Raw genomic sequence first — 23,841 nt, 5'->3', positions numbered from 1 at the left:
ACCACAACTGCCTAAATGACATAGCCTACTTTAATTTGATCAAACTATAAGTGAACAAGATTATTAATCTCACAAAAGACGATCAATGCCAGCTTGCGGTATATGACATATGATATTTTTCGATAGGCTGCTTGCTCTTTTAGATTTTCATTAGTAAAAACAGTGGGTATAAAAAAAAGTTTGATACCTAGCCCCAGTGCTAACAATAACCTTGGATAGTACAGTATAAGTAATAAAACATTACAAATTACATACAACAAAAATACCATGTGCAAAATGTACATAAATACAATTTATTTAATATCTACAATAAATATACATTAATTACACAAATTGTAGTGTACAATACAAAACAGTGCTGGAATATTCAACAACATTGTCATTTCATGTTTACATTGATGAAATTGATAAGGGAAATAGAGTTGTACAATACATTGTGACATCTGCACACAGCTGGAAGGCTGGATGCTATTGTTGAGTTTGCATTTCAGCACATCTTAAAATAACAATGTTCTTCTTACAAACCAGAGCTCACATCACAAAATAAAATCCTGGCTCTGCACATAGATCAGCTACAATCTTACAGTGCACAGTGACAATATCAAAGAGCTTTTTCCTTCTCGCTAAGTGTATTCTTTTGTTTTTTCAGAAATTGGCTGCTCCTGCACAGCATCTTTTTTATGCTGTTAACACCGCTCAGCCACACAGGTAATGTTTAGAGGTAGTTGTACTTGTCACTGACAGCCACATTCATCCACAATCATGTCTTCGTGATGTCGAAGGAGCATTTCTCCGTTCTCGTAGTACAGCATGCTTAATGGGCTCATTTTGGTTGGGGCACAGCAGGGCGATGCCACTCGGTCAGGGTGATAATGTTTCAGTAAACTCTGGAAAAGGAAGAAACAAAACAGGGGATTGAGATAGATAATTCCAGTCTCAAAATACTCAATTTCTGTAAATAAAGACACTAAGACAGTTAGTCAGTTCAATTAGTCAGGTTTATGCCAGTGAGGGTTTTGTGAGAGCAGCTATTATCATTTGAATGTATTTTATAGGACTGTAATTCACGATGATTTCCATTGTTGATTAGTACTGCTGATTATTTTCTCAATTAATTGGTTTGTCTAATAAATGTATAATTATCCACAGCCCAAGGTGATGCATTCAAATGAGTTGTTTTATTCAATTTACAGTCAAAACCAAAGATATTCAGTTTACTGTCAGATATGACAAGGAAAAAAAATCACACATGAGAAGTTGCAACCAGTGAATGTTGGAATGTTTGCTTGAAAATTCAAAATGATTAATTAACTATCAAAATAGTCAGGTTAATTGACAAATCGGTTAAATGACGAATCGTTCGAAAACTATATTGTTATATAAAATATTGTTGGTTTTACAGTTGCATATCTTTTGTTTTTCTAGTTGTGTTTCCTCCTGTAGTCTCATGCATTACGCTGCATTCATGGTTTGTCAGATTTACCTTCCAAACAGCGAAACCAGTTCAGTGATAATTACAAATACCTTAGGTCATTCAGAGATCATTTTTGAGTGCTCCAATATCTCCAATTCCGTGTCCCAAACGTTGGAAAAAGTATTTACACAAGCAGTACACACTGATGTCTAAGATATTGAATCCGTTGTCATATTCAGCACTTTGTAACTTGGTTTTGAAAAGTTCTATACAAGTAAAGTTATTATATTCACAATAACACCGTCATAGATCATGTGCACCACTCACCTGCATGTAAGCATGATTGGTTGGATTGAGGTCTTCTCCCAGGGGACCAGGGCAGGGACCCTCACAGCGGTAGGCATTATATCTTTTAGGAAAGATGATCCAGGACCCCCAGCCAATTTGATTAAAGTCTACATGCAGGTCAACTCTGCGACAGAGAGATTTTTCACTCCCTCTTTTGGACACCTCCAGGCTTCTCACAGTTTGTTCCGCCTGGCCCCGTTTGCTCCTGCGCCTCTTTGGCCAGCGGGCCCTTTTGATTTCAGCAGGGGACAAGAACTTGGATTGTTCAGCTGTGTGGAGTAAGCTCGCTTTGACCTTTGAGTTTTCATCAGAGCCAGTTTGTGAGAAGACGACCAACAAGGCCCGGTCACTCACGTCCTGCTCTCTTCTTGGACTCGCCACAAAGACCGGCTGATCAGGAAGTGACAGGCCTCTCTTTGTCTTTACCAATCTCCTTCTTCTCGACACTCTTTTGTGGGGAATATTCGCTGTCGCTGATTTTCGACTGAGCCAGCCCAAGAGAGGTTTTGTCATGTTGAACACTTTCCAGCTCTGTGATGAAGTGACCAGTGATGATTCAGTGAGCAGCCCCACCAGCTGCCGTTCCTGGCAGCTCTTGTGCGATTGGCACGCCTCACCATGCTGGTGATAGACCTCCAAAGAGATGTTGGAAGCACTCAGTGTCTGAGGAGGCCTGATTCTTAGCTCTGCCGCCTGGATCTGTTTGTCAGCCAGCAGGGCATGGAGGTCAAAGGTCGCAATCCAGCGCCTCTCTCTGTACGTCAAACCTAATGTAGTGAAAAGAGAAAGATTAGCATAATTGTATCAGACAGCTTATCATTAGTGGACATTCTAGAACACACTGATATGACAACACACAAATTAATGTGCCAGTGAAGCAATAAACAATAACAACAATAAACAGATTAAAGATTATACTACAGTATTTTAGCTATCTTAATGTCCCTGGTTATATTATGTCATTGTGGGCAGGACTGCTATAATGGCAATTTTGATTTAAAGGGTTTTTTGCATTAATGTGATGAACCTTGCTTTTTCAGTTATTTAATTCATTGCAAATGGCATTTATTTTCTCAATTGCATTAAAGATTAACTTTATCACAATGCATATCAATATTGTGATATGAGATTATACTGTCTATAGGCTACTGTGATAGAATGTCTTTTAAATCTAGATACTAGTACATCGTGGTAATAAAAGCGAAATAATTGTAGGCATATGTTTGTATTGTAAATACTGAAATGTATGCATACATTTCAATCAACAGATACAAAATGATCAATTATTGTGCATCCCAGAAACAATTTGATTTATTCTCATATAAAACCTCCATTACCAACCAAAGTTATTTACCATATATCTATATTACCTGCAATTTGGGGGTTAATTACGGTTAGGACTTGTGTTTGTAGGTCCAACCACCTCTTTTCTTTAGCAAAGTGAGTTGTAGGGAGAACAGTAAATGCATAGTATAATTCCCTTTGATAACTTTCTACCATGACCTCATGATTAATGTCTGTATTGATTAAGATTTCAGCAAATCAAAGCTGCTTCTCAAAAATAATCCAGTCATTGTTCCGGTGTAGGACAACATGTGCTGCGCCCACATCTGTAATGGGGCTCATTGTGATTCAATGAACAGGTGTGGTTCAAATTAATCTCAAGGATTAAAGCATTTTAAACATTTAACTTTGTGTATTGTCCAGTGCATTGGCCTATTTAACTAGACTGTTGATCAAAAGTGCAAACCATCCTCGCTATTCATCCACTCAAACCAAACACCGAGCCGAAACCAACCATTTAGCACATGTACCTCTCCTGGCTTCTGCATATCCTCAGTCAAACAAATAGGTAATAACTCTAACACCTAGCAGCGATGTGAAGTTAGATTCAGCAGCAGGGAGGGCTGTCCTCTATTGGCTGCCTGTGCCATTAAATCCAGAGCTCTAATCTAATCAAGCCAAGTGTGAAAAAAGAACTAAGGGAAGTTGTTGATTTGACTTAGCAAGAGATTTGTATAGGGGGATGTCTGGCGAGATATCTAATCAACATCGCCTATTTAAGAAAAAAGAGGTTTGCTTTGAGAATTAGACAGAAAACTGGCCTTTTCACACGCTGATCCCTGCATGGTTATTCACCCCCTGAGCGGGATGTGGATTGAAACCCTCTAAAGGTCGTCTGGCTCGCAGCTTTGACAGGACAACACTTGAGCCAAAAAAAAAAAACCCCAAAAAACTAACATTTCAGAGGGCTTTTAAGTGGTAGAGGAGTTATCTGACTTTGACCACAGCTGAAAAACCGAATAAAGACGTGTACACATTTCCCATCATCTTGTTGTCCCTGCTCATTCGTGATCTATAGCCTACACAGCCTAGCATTTCCATATAGTCACAGAAATCTTACTTTTAGCCATCACGCTCTTCACGGTGTCTGCTTGCTTTGCGGCATCTTGCTCCATAGTATCCAAAGGCCTGGAAAAGTTGGATTTGAAATTCCTGTAGAGATGCATCATGTAGGTTGGCAGGTGGTATCCGGTTGATCGGTCCACCACGGGGAAACGCTGCAACGGCCTCATATAAACTCCATCACTGGTCATTTGAATCCCCTGAGCCAGCAGCACCAGCAGAGATGCGTGCAGCGCAACAGTCAGAGCTCCCAATGAACGCATGTTTTGGGCCGGTTAATGACAAATTCCTCTACTCGGAGATTAGGGGTGTCTTATATACCCTCACCCACCCCCTTTCATGTTTAACAAGTAGCTGAGAACATTAAAGGAAATTGACATGCGTCCTCAAGACTTGTTACCTGACAGCTCATCATCCATTCTGTTGGTAATGAGGCGCCTGGGTACGTGTTTACAAGGATCGCAGCTCTTTGTTTGCGCTGCTTCTGCAGCCTGATTCCCCATCCCTGGATTAATTGTTTCAGCTATTTGGTTTACACTAATTGTTAGGCTTTCCAAAAGTGTAATGTAGGCCTAGTCTACTGAATACCGTCTGAAATGGACTATGTGGAGAACGATTGGGCTGATGTGCTTATACAGTAAAAGACACATAGGGCCTACTAATGAAACATTACAAACATTAACATAACCCATCACTCAATATTCAGTATAGGCTTTTATCAGGATTATAAATAACACGTAGCCCATAGCACAGTATGATATTGTGTGCAATGTAGGCTATCTTCTATTATAAATTATAGGGGGAAGCGGTGTTCAGTTTTTATGCACCACATATCTAGAACAAACTCCCAGAAAACTGCAGGTCTGCTGCAACTCTGTTGAAGACCTTTCTTTTTGATGCTGCCTTTCTTTAAATAATTGTTCATTTCTTTTACTGCACTGTAACTTTTATTCCGTATTTGATCTGTTTTTATATTTTTATTTTTAACTGCTCTTTAATGTTTTATGTAAAGCACTTTGAATTGCCCTGTTGCTGAAATGTGCTATACAAATAAAGCTGCCTTGCCTTTAAACATCTGTAGACTTTATGAGCCTATATGAAAAAAGCTTAAGGTCAATTAATCAGAATCAGCTTCATTGGCTAAGTATATAACATGCAAGGAGTTTAAGTTGCTCTATTACACACAGCTCCAAGAACAATTTACATACATAGACAGACATAGCTAAAGGACAAGGAATGCTGAACAAAAATTACAAAAAATTATACTATTATGTAGCTACATACAAGTAGGTGAACTAATTAGTCTATAGTATAAAAAGTATCAATGAACAACAACATACAACGTGTATATAATACCTTATCTATTTTTATCCTATTTTAACTTCCAGAGCTTCACTTATACTACTAATTCACTGTAGAGCTTTAAAGCGTATGGTCAATATTTAATTTTGAGTGACCATATCATGCTTTTTATGGGGTTTTGAAGTTGATATTGTTATTCCTTTAATACTAATATTTCTGTAATATGCTATAGTTTTATGTGGGGACCATTAATACTTGCACAATAACATGACATATATCAGATTTTTGTATTTTTCAAACTGGCTTCTCAAGATATAGAACTGAATCAACCACAATGTCACAAAGCTCAGTAATTCATATTTTAGTGATGTTGGGATTTGAATAATTATGGTTGGTGAGACTAGCAGAGAGCATCTGATGATGACCGCAGACTGCGCATGCGCTGTCCGTCTTTTATTCACATAGCGAAATCCTTTTCCTCGTAAATTTCCCGAGAAAGGACCCAAAAAAATCAATGGATGTTGTTTTCTTCCAGTAGCATAAACAGAGAGCGGTGCACTCGGCTACATCCTCCACACCGGACAAACCGAATACTGAAAACCTGTTTTCTTAAAAGCCAGACGCTTTTTTTCCACCCACCGTGTGCTGAAATGGTGAGTAGCTTTAAAAGTTTACGGCTCTTGTTGCACGAGCCACCGCAGCCGAGAAGTTAACATTCATGCCGTTTTGGATGCTAAGACTCTCACAGTTTATGAACACCTTTATCAAGTATGCATTGCACGTATTTGCAGCTGTGCACTGTGAAAGAGTGAAGAGTAGGCTATGTTCATAATGCGAAGTGTTTGTGTGGTTGATGGGGCATACATGTGCTTGGCACCCCCCACTCTCCATGCCTGCTGTATTGTGCACTGCATCTAGCCAATGATTTGGCAGTGATGAATGATACAAAGTTGGGTATGCTATGACATCCAGTTGGTAGCTCATTATCATCAGGCAAACACATAAAGACGAGCACATTTTCAGATAAATGTCAATTTATACTTTTATTTTCCTTGAAAACACATGTTCTCATTGACTTATATATGTAAAACGTTTGGTTTATGCACTACATACCTACTACTTTGGCTCTATTATAACATTTGCACCTACTTCTGCAAATATCACTCATAATTAGAGGATATTTTGGTAGCTTTTCACAAAACAGGAAACACTGCCCAAAACAACAACTTCCACACATAACATTAATAGCAAATGCAGAACTTTACTGGCTTGAATGTATTTTTGTATACCGTAAAATAAAGCCATATTGAACGTGACATCATTTAAGCTCAATGAGCCATTTACTAGCTTCTTCACTTAAGAAGACATGGTTGAAAGCTCTGAAAAGCTAGTAAGTTGACCTTTTAGTTTATTTTGTTACACATGTTGTTCCCAAAGGTCAAACATGAACTTACATGCTCAAATATACTATATTATAGCCAACATGTGATATGTTGTTATCAGCTCAGGCAGAAAAAAAAAACACTTTTAGTCTGGAATAATTTGTGAATGCCAGCACATTATATAATATACATAATATATCACTGAATATATTTCTTCAGTGCAAAATAATGCCCATAGACATGGTCAACGTTCCTTAACTGTACCAAGACGTGTTCATTCTTCCCATTAGGGGTAATGTAAAGCGAAAAGTCTAAAGCGCAGTAAGTCAAAGCACAGTATGCCCTTTGATGTATTGTAGTCCCGGCCGTTATTTGATTAAGCCTGTGCAGCTGGGATCATTCTCTTCTGTTCATATCACTTTACCTTACGTCCTGGGGGAAGACAGAAACTGGCTTTTGACAACTGAGAGAGCAGATCAAACCGTGAACATCACAATTAATCAAGAGTGAGAGCATGAAACTCCTCGATGAATGGACACCTGGATCAGAAATGATTGAGCTATTTATTCTTGGATTATCTTGATAAGAGGAATAGTAAATAAATGTTACTCCTCTCAGGCTTAACTTGACAAGTTGCTGATTTTCTGGCGTGAAATGTTGCTTTATTATGAACTATTTAGTGGGGCTATTGGTCGTGTAAGTATAAGTTATAGTTATAGTAATAAGTGATAAACTTAAAACGGGGCTCCAGTAAGGTCTGCGGTTTCTTCATGCAAGTAACGCCCTAAACACCAGGGTTGCTTCAGCAAATATGAGATATTTCTCTTTTATTTTGAGTCCCATAACATATTTTAGAGTCTGATTGTTTTGATCCAAATTCACAGCCTTTAAAGTATCTGTTAAGTTACCGTATAAGCACCTGTTTGGAGTTGAAATAGTTGTCATAAGATAATGAACATCTGTGTCGCAGTGACTGGGGAAATCTTGTTTACACGGCTTAGTGCAATGGCTAATTTTTAGCACAAGGTGTTATATTTGATCACTGGACTCAAGTGTATATTTAATATGGTCCAGAGTTTGTCTCTTTGGGGGTCATTTTCTCTTCCCAAAAGCATTAATGTTCTGTTAAAACTTGACTGTATTTTTTTTTTTTTTTTTTTTTTATAAAGGAAAAGTAATGTCCCTAAACTGCAAGAAAATATAAAGAACAGTTAGAAAGTTAATATTGCATCAAAATAATAGTCATTTAACTATCATGCCCATATACTGACCCAAGCAGCCGAACTTTGGCTGAGGTGAAATATTCTCCTTTACTATCTTCTCCTTTCCTGTTGCTGTTAAAAGGCTTTTAGCAAATAGTTTTTTTGGGGTTAAGACAGACACCAGACCCAATAAAGGATTTGGACAAGACAGGTGATATTAGCCGTATGCTCTTACTTCCACTGGGGACTTTTAGCAGAGAGGAAGTGTTTCTTAATCTGTCACAGTACATCCTTTTACTCCATATACTCTGCTTTATCGCCATCTAATGAACAAATCGGAAGGAAATGAAGGGTGTGAAACTGTCAGAGTAACTAGATATGTCATTTGGTACCTTTTTTTTTGTTGCTTTATTTAATTAAAATTATGTATCTTTTAGTAACATCTACTAGACAGCTTCTTGTTTTTTGATATTTGGTTTTGATGTCACCCCCCCCCCCCCCCTTACAAAAGTGAATCATGTTTATGATTGCTCATTCATCGATTCATTCACGTTTTGACGTTTGCGGGCTATAGGAGGGTTTTGTTTCACATTCGTCTTGTTGCCAGAACATCAGAGTCTTTGCTGCTGCAGGAAGGAAGGAACAGGTGTGGCAGCAGTAGATTTTATGTCCATATCTCGAAAACAACTCACCACGTTTGTAAATGCGCTTAATTTTGACATTATCGTGTGACAGACTGTTGATTACACATACTTTTGTCAGAAAATATTCTCACAGGCAGCCAGTCAGAGAATATACTTGATGTTGTTGTTTTGTTTACTTATTTCGAGTCATAGTTGTCATGTACTGTATGTGTAGAAGGTTGTGCAGGCATATTTTCACTGGATACTGTTTGCTTTGTTCTTGCTGTATACAGCCCACAGGATGAAATAGGAAATGAGTGCATGATGTGATGGTCTGACCTCAGGGTAACTACTACAAGAGGTAGAGCACACAGCCCTTTGCAGCTGAACCTCAAGCTTAAATCTAAGTGTTTGCCCAGCTGTAAGCCTTGTTTGCCTTCAACATGGCATGTGTTAACCACTAATGAATGGAGTAATTAGAGCATCATAGTGAATTAGGCTTACGTGATGTCATCTGTGTGCAGTTGTTACTGATTGTCAACCTCCTGGCAGGTCTACATTACATCACGTCAGTGAGGGTTAACTGCTGCAGCTGATTATAATAAGTTTTATAATTGAAGGTTTAATTTATGGGTTTGAGATAGTTGTTAAAAGGTCTGCCATGCGTGGGAGGCATTATGCTGCCAGGACACTCCGGTAGTGATTGGATAGCGGACTTGATGAAGAGTAAACCTCTCTGGTTCCGCCTCCACATCCTTTTTAAACATCCCCACACACACACACACACACACACACACACACACACAATTGCACACACAAATCCCCAGCATGCGTGAGCACCCTTGCACCTCATGCGGGTTGCATACCAAAAAAGTCACATTAAAAACAAGGGAGCATGCCGTCACCCATCTAAACCTTGTCAGACGGAGAGCTGTGTCCCCCCCCTCTGCCTTCTACTGCAGATTGCTTGTCTGGGATCTGTTCTGACTGAAGGACACGTTCACTGACTTGCTTTATAAGGACTTGTTAATGATGCGAGACTGCCGCCTGCCATAGTGTGATCAGCGGGAAGAGACAGATTGCCTCACAGATCAGAGAGAGAGAGAGAGATGCCAGCAAGGATGTCTGATTGAGACTGGTGTGCCGCCTGCCGGAGAGAAGTCATTTTGGTTAATTTTAACCCACTATTTTCATTTTTTTTTCACTGTGTTCCTCAGAGATTCGAGCCTCTCTTGGATGATGGACTGATCAGCTGAATGTCAGGTATAGTTGTGATACTTCTGTTATTATACTTTTAATTTTTATTATACTAGATTTGTGGTCACTATCATTAATATGTTTTTGATGAATACAAAAGGAAACATACATTGTCTAAATATCGATTCAGAAGCCCTGTGTGATTTGTATTGCATAATTGGGACTGAAATGTAAACTATGCAACTGTGTCAAGCTAAAAGTTATCTTTATCTATGATAGAATATAAAAGCTACTTTCCCTTTTACAGAGAGGTATCCTTTGGTTTAACACATTCATGTTTGATGTTCACATAGCTACATGGATTACATTCTTCATGGCATGTGATGCCTAGTCTCTCCTCTGAAGTGTTAACTCTCATTCCTTTAGAAGAGGACCTTCTATGTCGACTTAAAATGCAGCAGCTTAGTCAGGATGTGTTTGCGCATACACAAGTTTACCACTTCAGTCTGAGCACCGAGCAAAACTTATTAACAAATTGGTGTAAAATCTATCCAGAGAGAGGTTCTCTAAGGCAGCAGTGACTAAAAGAAATGCTGTCAGTTGGCCTGGTGGGGCTGACTGACTGGATATTGCGGTCAGACGCTGGGGTTACAAAAAATGAAAACCACGTTACGGCAGGCTTGAAATCATAGGGGAATAAAATTGCCATCTTGAGATGAAATAAATTACAGGCAGGGTTTTAAAAATAGATTTGCAAACCCCTTTTTAGCAGTGCAGTGTTGAACTGTGAAAGCAAGAATGTATTCATCCATGTGATTTATGTCATATTCACTGCAGTAGCATAGTTTGTTTTTGTGTCCCAGTAGATTTGCTGCTTTAACTGGAAAAAAGTGCCTTTCAGTCAGTTGTTTTCCAGTCAGTTTGGGCGCTCAGTCTGTTAAATCTGTCTTGCAGTGCGAAAGCTATTTGGGGGTAGTTTGATCTGATTTGGAAAATGCATCCCTAAACAATGCATCACATGGCTTCCTTTTCACCTCAGTCTCCTTTTGAACAGGCTGTTAGGCGATTTATTTTGAACAAAAACAAACATCAGAGCTTTAGGTTGACACAAATTCACAATGAGGTCTTCGGAACAGTCGAAGGAGAACAAAAAGGATTTTCTGCAGAGGAAGCACTGAGCTCATTTCCGCGCAGCACTGATATTTAGCTTAGGAACTAGCAATGTCCTGTGGAATCACGCCTGTATGTAACCCTTAACCTCATTGGTGAAATATGTGTACAGCTGTGGGGAGGTAGTTTCAGAGAGTACAACTAAGCATTTCCTGTCAAGGTGTGCTTGCACTTCCTCGGCCGGGGCATGTGTGACTGGGTTGTATTGAAGGGTTTGGTGGTCTAGTATCCTGTGATGAGTGAGAGACCGTGGGGCATTGTGTCATTGTTATAAATAAGATGAGGATTGCATTACACCAAACCTTTTAAATTGCATACATTAGATTGGTTCTTGAGCAATGATTAAAAGTCTTTTTGCACATTCCTGCAAATGTTTTAGGCAGATTTCCGAAGCAACATATGCAACATCAGCATCACAGCATTACTATGATTCTCTCGTCTTTATGTGGTTTTGTGCAGCCGGCAGGCTTTCAGACTTTAACATTGGCAGACTGAACGAGTGGCCTCCAAGGAGACCAGCAATGCCCAGGATCCTTAAATAAGATGAGCAATGTTGCATTGAATTTGGACTTTTATTTGTGGTTCTTGTTGCCACGCTTGCAGCTCTCTTCTTCATCTTGATGTGGGAGGTTGTGTTGAAAGATCTCCTAAGCGTTACAAAGTGATACCCATCTCCCTTGAACCCCTACATCTCTTGTGAATGAAGAGTGCTCTGCATCCTTCCTCGGGGCCACCAACAGATGCATCCTGCAGCTGCACGCTCTTTCCTGTCTGCGCTCAGGCCCTTTTGTCTGAAGACGTTGCTACAGCAAAGTTAGGACACCGGCTGAATTTAAATGGGGCAGCCCTAAATGGAGCAATGCTGGCAGGAGGTTGCAGTTTCCATGGTCCTTATTGTTACTGTGCAACCAGTTAATTTAAATATTAGTGCCTTTTACTAACTTTGACCAGCTGTTCACGGCCTGGCTGGCTGAAACGCAAAAAGGTGAACTCTTCATCATCTTGTTTTTGTTTGGCCTTTTACTTTTTTGCGCTGTGAAATCCAAGTTTGTCTCGTCGTTTTATTGGCGTCACAAGCAGTGCGACACTACTCTGGTTGACATGTGGGATAAACAGCCTCTCTGATGAGTTGCCTTGATTGGATCTCCAGGAGGATGTTTATGACTGAGGGCTATTTCTACTCAGGCCTCCGCCCCGGCTGCCTGCCTGCCTGCCTGCCTGCTAGACCAAGCCTGCCCATGCTGAAATCAGTGTGGCTGACAAGCTGAGTTTGTGTGAAGCAGGAACTTCCGTATCAAAGTGTGTGTGCACCATGATCTCGCGACAGAGGTGACAGGCTGTTAAGGTAAGACAGAGGAGGGTTTTCAACGTACCAGTTTCAGTGAGCGTGCTGTGTTTGCTGCAGCCTTAAAAATGTCACATTTCCTTTGGAGGCCTGTTAAACCGAAGCTTCGGTCAGGAAGTGTCAGTTAGCCTCATTTAACATTCAGATGTTTTACAAAAAAAACACCACATGGGATATGATATAGGAAGTTCTAGTACGGATGAGGAAAAGGGGAGAATCAGTTGTTGGGAGTGTTTTATAGCCTTCGACCAAGCCATATTAGAACATGCATATTATCGTGCATGACTGTGGTGGTGGGTAAAGAAACCTACTGATTAAATGTCCTTAAAGTGACAGAGATTGAAAAGGGTTTGCTACGTAAATGTCCTTTACTGTGAGGAATGCACAGACTGTAAGCTCTGTTTTCAATCCAAATAGGAAGTCAAGGAGACACAGAAGGTATCTTATATCTATTATGTTTAATATTATACCTAAACATGACACCAGGGCTGCAACTGTTTATTTTTGTTACTATTAATTCAAGTCAATTTTCGCTCAAAATCACACATCACAAATATTCCTTAAATGGCTTTACGATCTGCATGCAACACCCTCTATCATTAGACTCTGGGATGGATCTTGAAACTTGACTAGTAATAATAATTAAATTACAAAATATGAAAAACGCAGAATGACTATAATCTTTTGTTTAATCTATTAAGTGCCAAAAATGACCAAATGACCATCACAAGCTCCAAGAACTCAAAATAATGTCTTCTAAACTTAAAATATGAAATTTACAGTTTTGTAAAACACAGAAAAGCAGTAGACTACATCCTCTCATTTGAGAAGCTGTAACCAGTGAACGTTTGGCGTTTTTGCTAGATAAATAATACATTTTCTGCCGATTGATTAATTGAGTTATGATTCCAGCGTGTTCCTTTTGTACTGCTTGCAGTACATCACAAGAGTCAACTGTGTCGTCTTTGTGCACAACGTCCCTGTGAAAGGGAGCTGAACTTTAGCCATCTGGCTGCCAGATGTGCCTCTACTTCCTTTGGTCCCCTCCGTAGAGATTTGAGTCTCTTGTATGAATCTACTCTCCAGCATCATATTGGAGGGAGGACGAGCGTGAGTAGGACGCTGTCTGAAAGCTGGAACTCCTAACGTTTTTGCCCAATGCCAAGCGACTGGGCACTTTGAGCTCCCACGAGGGTTTTTCCCCCTGACGGGCTGGCCGAAGGGCTTTCAAAAGAGGAAGATTTCTTTTTGAATGTGATGCCAAGTTCTCACACTCCTTTTCTCACCCACCATGGCGGAAAACAAGCAGCAAAGAAAAGGATCTGGAAGTACAAATCGCTCCTCATCTCACACGTAAGATGTCACATTTTAGTGGATTGTTGCAGTGTGGAGAGCTGTTTTGTTGTTTTTCTTGTGGTAGTCGCAAAATTATGGCATCAGGGATGCTTTCGGTATGTGGTGAGGTCTCAAATAGATTTGGGCAGCTGGAGCACAGTAGTCTTGAAAACTTTGCTTCCTTTTATGGAACTTGGGTTAGCCTTCAGAGTTTTAGCCTCCTTTTACTCTCAGACGTTTTACTTTATTATTGATGTCAAGCTGTAAAAAACATTTTAGTTTTTGTATCTGTATTTTCTTAAACCATGGCAGACAAAGTAACAAGAAAATCAATACGTTTGTTGTCTCCCCCGTTGTGCTTGAGAGAGAGAATCTTCTTACCAAATCAAAAGGTCTGGGAGTACAAGGTTGACCTGCCCACTCAGCCCCAGACGCAACAAAGAGGAGAGTAGCGATGACTCACCCGGCACTTCTCTCTCCACAATGAGAGTCCACTCTATAGAAAGCTGATGATCACACAGAGGTGCTTTGACCCTGTGGCATCAAGCTGATTTTGTTGTTGGATTGATTCTGTGCTTATGGTCTACACTTTGTAGTGCCAGTGTTACAGTATGTGTATCTGTGAGTGTGTGTTGGGTGACATACTGTGTTTTTCTGTGTATTCCTTAAGGGTTTATGTGTATTTGTGTGTGTCTTCCTCTGTTTGTGTGCTCTGGTGACCTGCTAGGTTCCTGACCAGCTACATGTTATAAGTGATGTTGAGGAGCAGTGTTAACTCCTGACTGCTAACTTGTCGGAAGGCTCGTTTGTTTATCAGCGGAGCTCCCTGCAAAGCTCACTGTTTATTCAGAGGGGAGGAGGTTTTGCTTGAAACCTGTGGCTGGGTTGCGTGGGGGTCTGAGTGCTCTGTCTCAAGCTGTATGATTAAAATATGAATACTGTCAGACTTGACTCCAATCCCATGCCACCATGATTGAGTCATAGAGAAATTAAATGAATGGATTGTAATTTGAGTGCTGACTAAACCTAAAAAGAGCATTTCATGAGTCATTGGCTAAACCTCTGCATGTTCTATCTCTCTCAAAAGACTCCCATAACTGCTTCTGTTAATATTTTTTTTATATTGCATGATTAACATTTATGACTTAATTTATCACATACTGTAGCCTAAACTGGCTCTTTGTCAGATACAAAGGCATCAGACAGGTTCAATCTGTTCCATGTTCTTTTCATGTAATTAATCAGAAATAATAGCGGAAGCAGTTTCACAGTATCTGTAGAGAATAACTTCTATTTACAGTTTTTCGAATCAGCTGCTTGATGAAATGCATGTGTGCTTAAACATTTTTTTAAACCTCTGCATGAATGTGCATCATGAATGCTAAATTTAAAAACAAAACAAAAGCTCAGTTTAAATAATAGTTTGATGTTTGGGGAAGGCTCATTTACTTTCTTGCCGAGACTTAGATGAGAAGATTGATAACACTCATCATGTCTGTACGCGTATGTCGTTTGTTTAATTGGTACAAAAATTGAAGTCTTAAAACAACATGCTAAGCTAAGCTAACTGGCTGCTGGCTGTAGCTTCATATTTGGTGTACAGATATGAGTGGGGGTGTCGATCGCTGTAGACTGAGTCTACAGCCATGCTAGCTGCTCGATGTAGCTGTACTTCTCCAAATATACTGTATGTGTTGCCACTGTATACGCGGTTTTATGTATGTGTGCGAGTGTGTTTGCTTCCTGTTTCTGAGTCCGCTGCGATGTCATCCACAGCTGCTTGTGGAGCATGGGTACAACTGCCAGTGCCGCGCCACAGCCTGTTTCTGTAGCGTCACCACTTGAGAGTGTCCTTGCCAACGGGATGGCCGACAGCAGGCAGTCTCTCAGCATGAGCCCCTTTCAGACAGTCAACATCCACAACAACAAGGCCAAGTCCATTATCACCAACAAAGTCGCACCTGTCGTCATCACGTAAGTCCCTCCTCGAATCTGCGTTCTCACAATTGGGTGTTAATCCTCTTTGATCACTGTGGTGACATCCCCCACTCTCAGCCGAAGTGTTTGCCCCCATAATCTTAACATTTGTCAAACCAGGCCTGGCAAATAGTAGCTGATAATTGAATTGACCTCTCCTTACCTTCCAGACCTGCTGTTCTGTGTTCTGTTTTATAGGTATAATTGCAGACAGGAATTTCAGATTCACGATGAAATCCTCAAGACCAACTATAAAGTGGGCCGGATATCAGACACTATGCCCGAGCACTACTTGGTGCAGGTAATGACAAACCTCACAGCGCTGTCGTGGAAAGACGTGGGCTCATCTCACCTGTCTTTATGTCTGCTCTTTTCACATTCACATGTCCAAATTGCAGAGTGGCATAGGAACATTGTCATGCGCTGTTTTATGATCTGGGACAGCCATTGAAACAGGAATGTTGTCACCCTGCTATCAGGGCTTTGATCTCTTCTGTCACCTCTGCTGTGTCTGTTCAGACATGCAGTGTTTTGTCACACACAGCATCTGTTTACATGTGTATACATAAGCCAGTGGGTTCACCTACAGTAAGATCATGTCCACATGAATTTGAAAACACATCTTTGACTCTCTGTTTTGGCCACACTAAGCAAATCATTTTTTTCACAACCAAAAGAGTCTCACTCTCCAGAGTGGAAAAATATCTGAAAACACCAACCTTGAGATGTTTTCCAGAACATATAAATATGTCTGCTCACACTCTTGTTGTGTATCAGAAATGTTAAGATCACAGTACGGATGTTCTGAGTAGAGATGGGGTTTGATAGCATGTTACCAAATCTGGATCCAAAATCTGCTAATCGCACCAATTCAAAATGCTCTAACTTTAAAATGATTGACGGTAGATTTATATAGTTAAGCAAGTGGTTTGTAGTTCCCCCTCCTTTGTCGTGAGTACCCTCCTGCAAACATTGCATTTTGTAGTTTAAATTTTTTTTTGAACGAGGCAAAAACGATTGTAAATAAGATTCGAAGGGATTTGTTGCCCGTGGAGCTTCACAAATCTGGATATTTTATCAACCTGGAACTGGATCCAAAATGGATTTATCAGAACCTATCCCTAGTCAGTGATGTATATTTATGTTTATAGACAACTTTGAAGAGAAAAATGGTGATTTGATTGATAGTTAAAGTGCAGCAGTGTAGGAAATAATGTGAACCACAATCACACTGTTATTTTGTACTTTACACTGACAATGGAAACTGTAAAAATGTCAATATTTTGAGAGATTTTGACATACTAATCTTTGAGAGTTGGAGACGACAGAGCAGAGATTTAACCTGTTGAGACAACAGAATAACCAGACTGTCAGTTTTGTTATTTGCCAACAGAAAAAGGAGGAAGGAGACAGTGTGGGTGACAAACTAAGGACTTAACTAAAGTCCAGTGAGGATGCAAGTTGTTTCACGCATAAACACCATTTTCTGATTTATCTAACCACTTAAGTGTTGACATATTTGCTCTGCAGAATTTACAAATTCTAATGTGTGCTCGAGTGGAAGCTGAAGAGATGCTGTGGTTGAGACCTTTCTCTGAGATGTAAATTGCATTGCCTTCCAGGGGGAGTACTTCATGGTCCAGGATGTGTACAGCAAGGCAGATGTCCTCAATACCACGGGCAGCTATGGAGCGCCCAACTTCCGCCAAGTCAAGGGATCCTACCCGCTGTATGGGATGGGTCAGCCGAGCCTGAATGGCTTCAAACACGTTCTTCAGAGGCTCCAGGCGCAAGGACACGAGGTCACTGTTATTTTCTCTTATATGCACATTTATACAGGCAGAACACACACAAGCTCACATAAATTGTTGACCAGTAGATTTTATGCCCTTAATTGTCCTGTGTTGGTGTGTGTGTAGCTCTGCCTCTTTTCTAGCCATGTTGTCAGTAAATATTTGTGGAGTCAAGTGCTCAGTGGAGGCTGTGGCTGAATTGTAGAACTGAGCAAACAGAAAGTTGCGGTCATGTGTACCAGTGGAAAATGAATCTCTCTGCTTACAGCAGCTAGAAAACTGACCGTAATTGAAATGAAATTGACAAAATTATATGTCAGGCTTCTCTAAAGGCCTTACTCATGTGCTGCATGTCATATGACAACAGATTGTTTCCAGTTGCTCTTGGAAGTGGTGTAGTTGGTAGAAGGCAACAGCCACTTACTTTGAAAAGCTATTATTTGATGCCTATCGTGCTGTGCTTTTGCAAGCAGGAGGTTATATTCTTCTGTGTAAGAGAGGAGCCGGTGGTTTTCCTGCACAAGGACGACAACTTTGTGCCGTACACCCCCAGGAGGAAGGAAAACCTCCACGAGAACCTTCATGGCCTGGAAAAGGAGGAGCTGGTGGAGAGCCTGGAGATCACTATTAGGAAGGAGGTGATGAACACACTTACTCAGCATCTGCATGAGTTTTTTGGCACAATGTAGTTTTATAGCAGTATTAAAACACCCGCCTCTTTCTACCTCCACAGCTCCACGACTTTGCCAAGCTCAACGAAAACATCTTCTACGTCTACAATGATATCGAGTACTTTAAAGACGAGCCACAGAAGATCTCCATCACGTGTGAGGAGGACATCCATGTGACTGAGGAGGTCTATAAGAGGCCCATGTTCACCATGCCGGCTTACAGGTTGTTTACATTGTTCCTTTATTAGCCCACAGCTCGCATGTCAGTTTAGATAGAGCAACGTGTGGCTGCCTGCCGTAGAATATGCAGGGCAGGTTATAAATAGCGGCACTTGTTTGTGCAAAGGCTGGTTTCCCTGTTTTTTCAGAAGAAAAGGAGGGGGGGGGGCATAAAAAACCGAACAGATTGCTGCATCCTGTTTGCAATCAGATCAGCAGCATTAGCTTTGAGATGTCATGAGCTTCCACACAACATTTCCAGGACAAGAGGATATATTATTCTCTCTGGGGCCCGTTTCAGAAAGCAGGTTTAGTGAAAACTCTGAGTTTGTTAACCCTGAGATGAGGGAAACTCTGGGTTTTCTGTTTCAGAAAGAGAGGTTAATCAAACCTGAGAGAGAGGGGTAACTCCAGCCCGTTTCAGAAAGAGCGGTAACTTAACCTCAGTCAGTTACTATGGTAACTGAGCCTGTGAACCTAACCTGGTCGGGAGCGGGTTTTCTTCAACAAACCTCGAGTTTCTCTCAGTCTCCTCCCTCTGACACAGCGCTCTTTCATTTCCTTTCCTTCCAAAAAAATTGTTGGTTTATTAACCATGTTAGGCAGACTATGAAACTTTTTTTTTTTTTCTCAGAACATGACATTTCCTTTTGTCGACGATCCCGTTGATGAAGAAGCTGCTTTACTTCTGCTTTACTTCGCAGGGTGTTATATGTCGGGAGATGATATTGAAGCCCCGACATTTTAATTTTCAGATAACTCCGATCCTATTTGAGCGGTATCGTTTTTCTTCACAGTCTGTTATGCAGCCTAGGCTATAACCTTATCCGTCCTCATATCACTAACGTCACCCATCTTGGACATGCTCTACATCCCAGCAGATTATTTGTGTCACTTTATTTTTTTTTTTAAAACGGCAGTTTTCTTTACAACATTGGCGATGCGGAGCATTTTAGTAAAGCCACTGTAGCAAAGCGCTGTCAGAAGAGTGTGACTCGCTCTGAAATGTTTTTTTGTGTTCCCTGGACACAAACCAGTAAGAGCCATTAAAAATATGTTCCACAGGATTGCAGGTGAATGATGTAAACCCTTTGAAATAAAAGATTATGAATTATAATTCTGTTAATCACGGTGCTGCAGCCTCAGTGGGATTAGTAGGCATAGTACTTTTCCCCCCGCAGTATTGCACTTAAATGAAATAGATTATAGGTTCAATACAATTTAACCAGTAATATTAGGCTATACTTATGATTAAATATGATACACTAGCCTATATTGGAATATACGCATTTACTCAGCAATTGTCTCCCACGCAAATTCTCTCTCTTTTGCAGCAGCTGCTGTGTTGCTTTTTTAACACGTATATGCGCATGAGTATTTCCGCCGACCCATTTATTTGTGGTTGTTACCATGGTGAATCGTAGTATCATGGCTCCATTCATGCTGCCTTTTTATTGTGGTGGTGCACGCGCGTGAACCTACTCTGAGTTGATTGAACCAACTCATATCAGCGTTCTGAAACGGAAAACTCAGAGTTTCCAATCTCAGGGTAAATCAATTCAGACATCAGGGTTAGACTCAGTTTGTTAAAGTGCCCATATTATGAAAAAATCACTTTTTCTGGGATTTGGGGTGTTATGTTGTGTCTCTGGTGCTTCCACACACATACAAACTTTGAAAAAAATCCATCCATGCTGTTTAGAGTGAGATACAGTTTCTGAATGTGTCCTGCCTTCAGTCTCTGGGTGAGCTGTTCAAAATCGGCACGGCTTGTGACGTCACAAGCCGAAACGAGCAGGCTAACCGCTACCATTAGCTCGTAGCGTTAACATGCTAACGCTATGGCTAACGCTAGCATGCTAACGCTAGCATGCTAACGCTAGCATGCTACCTCGTTCTCAATAGCAAAGCACTGCTACAACACACACAAGTTCACCATAATCTACAAAAGAACTACTTACATGTGCGCCCTCATTTAGAAGTCTCCCAGCTAATCCTGCCTTGTAACTGACCAAAATTGTAGAAACAGCCTTTCTTTTACTGTCTATGGAGCTAGCTAGCTGACATGATCTACATCTGAGCTACTGGGCATGTGCAGTGCAATCAAAGATAGTACAGAAGAAGAAGAAGAAAAGAGGTCTCACTCTGTAGCTAAAACAGAGACCAGCTGAAAAGAGGATCTGCAGCAGTGAGAGAGAGCACTGCAGTACAACACAAATATGGTGTTTTTTGAAAATTAAACCATGTAAACCTATTCTGGTACAACCTTAAAATACAATTATGAACCTGAAAATTAGCATAATATGGCTGCTTTAAACCTCCTTCCTGAAACGGACCCCAGGTCTCCGACTATCTTGATGTTTTGTTGTCCAAGAAAAGCAGCAGGATGTTTTATTATATGAAGTTTAAAATTGCAGGTGGTGTATTTTTAGGGTAACCTAAATGATCCCATGATTTTGATCTCAGCCATCATGCCTCGTGGATTGTCGAAGCAGGCAAAGTTTCTATCCGTAAACAATAACATGACGGAGCTCAGCCTGCGAGTCTTACTTTAGGTCAGATGTGTACAGTATCTGCAGTGTCTTATTATGACTTGCATAAGTGCAATATTGACACACCACAGGTGCGGGTTCAACAGCTAACAATCTGTTGTATTGCAGGTACTTCAGATTACCACTACCAATGGAGGGAGCACCATTGGAAGAAGACTTTGACGCATTTGTTAATATACTCAGGGTAAGATCGGCAGTCATGATACTAGGGGTGTGACTCTTCACTGGTCTCATGATTCGAATCGATTCGATATCAAGATGCGTCACCTCCTCATCATTATATATATGAACACCCCTTTTATTGTATTTGCTCTTAAAATAGACACTTACTGAATGTAGCTGAGTCTGAACACAGCAGTCAGCAGACAAAAGGCAAAAACTAAAAAAGCAGCAACCGGAAAATCAACAAGTAACATCAGCAGGCTATAATGGATTATAGTCTGTCACTGCATCGATTTAGAATCATCCAGGACTGCATCACGATGCATCAGTGCAATGATTCATTTAATCACCCCTACATGATACACCAATTAAATAGACCTTTTTTGGTTGTGCTTCTCTTGATGCGATCTTGTTTTGATGTACCATTAAAGTTATTAATGGCTGGAATATTGGAGAGCATCTGGACTTTCTCACTGAGGTAGCGAAAAGGTCACAGTAGCTTTTTTTTAATCCACATATAGCCTTTTGAATCTGTCCTGTCTGTGCTATTATTCATTAATAATTGTAAACTATGGCAGAAAACCTGCAGCTTGTACTCCCTTCATGTCCGCTCTTTGGTCGTCTGCTCTGTCTGATTTCCGTCCTGCTTCACACAGGATGTTCTTTTCGTCTTGTTTTGCCCTTCTTTGGAATGACTTGCAGCAGCCAGTCCAGTTCCCTGTGGTTGGAAAGTGGCTCTGCTTTTTTTAGAGTTTGGATCAGAGCTTTACAAAGTCCTGTCTTACTCTTCCTTTCACTCTTTCTCTTTGTAGTTCTCAATTGTCTCACTTCTAGAGTTTTTTGTTGTTGAAAGATTTCAGGCATGGCAATCCTTCATATTTTCCAGTGCAATTATAACTTCCAGGTTGTTCACTCACTTCCCATTTTGGTGGCTATAAAACCACAGTTTCCTCATCTCAACTCAGATATTTCCAAAATGACATTAAGAACCAGCCAGTATTTATTTGGTTATTTGCATGTGAAAAAACGTTTAGGCCTCAAGAATGAAACTGTGCTGACTTTGGCTGTAGTGCTTTTCAATGACTGTATGGCAGGTTATATGTAGCCATGTTGTCCTAAAAACTTTAATTTTCCAACCAAATTTAGGCCAGTTTTAACCTCTCTAACCACCTTAATGATATAACACTGTTCATCTCTTATGGTGGTTTACAGTCTTCTGTATGTGCTCTGTTTTCCAGGAGAGGCCCAGCTTGTCTCTGGGCCACGATGCGTCCCGTCCGCTGCCTGCTCTGCTCTTCAGCTGCCAGGTGGGCGTCGGCCGAACCAATTTAGCCATGATCCTGGGCACTCTGGTCATGAATCGTGTGAGGGGTGATTCACAACTACAGTAAGAACTCTGAATCAAATTTATCTGGAAAACCAGAGAATGACATGACATAAAACATTATCACACGTCTGATAACACAGTGTAATGATGCAGTTTTGAAATTGCTTTCATTGAGCCTTTTTTGATGCCAGATGTAGGATAGGACTTGACCTTGTTTGGCTCGTTTTGCAGAGTTGAGGAAGCTGCAGCTTCAGAGCCCAAACCATTGTTTCAGGTCATCCAGTCTCTGATCAACAAGCTGCCTAATGGACAGCAGGTCATGGAAGAGGTAAAACAAATAAAACAAAGTAAGACAATATATAGAGAGCATCTGTGGGTCATTTAAGTCCCCCTCCACTCAAAAATGTGTGTCTTTTCAGTGAATTAGGAGACGTCTTGTGTCCAGCAGTTAAGAATTTGAAACAAAGAAAATGTTTATATTCATAGATTGAATGTTTTTGAGGACTGAGAAGGAGTTGTAATTGTAAATAGTTGTCATTTTAAGAATTTTTTACTACGGTAATTGAACTTTTTTGGGGAAAACCTAATCAGACACAAGTATTTTTTATACGTCCTCAAACATTTCAGGAGTGGATGTTTGATTTATGTTGTTTAAATCAAGGATTTAAAAGATCAAATAGTTTTTTATTTGTCATTAAAAAAAAAAGTAACTCAAAAATGTTGAATGTCTTGTTTTTTATCCGACAGGTTGACCAGGCTATCACCCTGTGTTCAGAAATGCACAACATAAAAGCAGCAATATATGAAAACAAGAGTAAGCTGGAAGGGATCGGAGAAGATTATCAAATTCAGGTTAGTGATGATGCTTATCTGTGGGATCTTAAATGCAAGTTTAGTTTAGATGTTACTTGAGAAATAAAACACCTCAATAAGAAATAAGAAAGAAATAAAAGCCGCTGCTTTGAACAGATATTGAAGCTTTTGCTTGTTTCTCAGGGAAGCAGTACCAAAGACTACTTTCTAAACCGAACCATGCAGAGCTTGGAGCGCTACTTCTACTTGATTGTATTTAATGCATACCTTCATGAACAGGTAAAAAGAATTTCCAGTGTAAATGTCTTTATTGATATAAAAGTAAAAACGGTTACAAGCCATTAAAATATCCTGATTTGTAACTATATGTTGCATTTTGCAGTATCCTCTTGCCTTTGTGTCCAACTTCAGCCAGTGGATGTGCTGCCATACATGGCTGTACAGGTTACTGGCCTGCATGGACCTATCAGAGCTGTCAGCTCCGGCCGAGCTGGTCACCAGAGGAGCTCGCGTCCTGGTGAGGAAATCAGGCGCACACACAGAAGATTGATGCCGTGGGCGTTAGACTTGTGATTACATCTGCGTCTGTCCTCTGAAACCAAA

General features: G+C 40.4%; 2 protein-coding genes across 4 annotated transcripts in view; one reads left to right on the top strand and one right to left on the bottom strand.

The window, feature by feature from the left end:
* Positions 1-272: 272 nt before the first annotated feature.
* Positions 273-4,448, bottom strand: ndr2 (nodal-related 2). The gene is made up of 3 exons (XM_031315685.2): positions 4,167-4,448; positions 1,742-2,529; positions 273-887 (listed from the first exon to the last, which is right to left on the bottom strand). Exons 1-3 carry the CDS (start codon positions 4,429-4,431, stop codon positions 735-737), a joined length of 1,206 nt encoding a protein of 401 aa, XP_031171545.1. The 5' UTR covers positions 4,432-4,448; the 3' UTR covers positions 273-734.
* A 1,462-nt stretch (positions 4,449-5,910) lies between these two features.
* Positions 5,911-23,841, top strand: part of pald1a (phosphatase domain containing paladin 1a) — a 52,204-nt gene continuing 34,273 nt past the window's right edge. Inside the window, exons 1-13 of one of the 3 annotated variants that reach the window (XM_031315608.2) lie at positions 5,911-6,123; positions 9,895-9,940; positions 15,501-15,698; positions 15,900-16,002; positions 17,324-17,503; positions 17,968-18,132; positions 18,228-18,388; positions 21,045-21,120; positions 22,337-22,485; positions 22,657-22,753; positions 23,173-23,277; positions 23,422-23,517; positions 23,621-23,755. In XM_031315608.2, the coding sequence (XP_031171468.1) occupies positions 15,514-15,698; positions 15,900-16,002; positions 17,324-17,503; positions 17,968-18,132; positions 18,228-18,388; positions 21,045-21,120; positions 22,337-22,485; positions 22,657-22,753; positions 23,173-23,277; positions 23,422-23,517; positions 23,621-23,755 (1,452 nt within the window). In that variant the 5' untranslated portion in view covers positions 5,911-6,123; positions 9,895-9,940; positions 15,501-15,513. Of the gene's footprint in view, positions 6,124-9,894; positions 9,941-12,121; positions 12,390-13,470; positions 13,743-15,500; positions 15,699-15,899; positions 16,003-17,323; positions 17,504-17,967; positions 18,133-18,227; positions 18,389-21,044; positions 21,121-22,336; positions 22,486-22,656; positions 22,754-23,172; positions 23,278-23,421; positions 23,518-23,620; positions 23,756-23,841 lie in introns of those variants that run through there. The other 2 variants (XM_031315609.2, XM_031315607.2) reach the window with 2 other exon arrangements.

This window comes from Sander lucioperca, chromosome 22 (assembly GCF_008315115.2).
Source record: "Sander lucioperca isolate FBNREF2018 chromosome 22, SLUC_FBN_1.2, whole genome shotgun sequence".
Lineage (NCBI taxonomy): Eukaryota > Metazoa > Chordata > Actinopteri > Perciformes > Percidae > Sander > Sander lucioperca.
The sequence above is the reverse complement of the archived record's forward strand: the minus strand, read 5'-3'. Positions and strand labels throughout refer to the sequence as shown.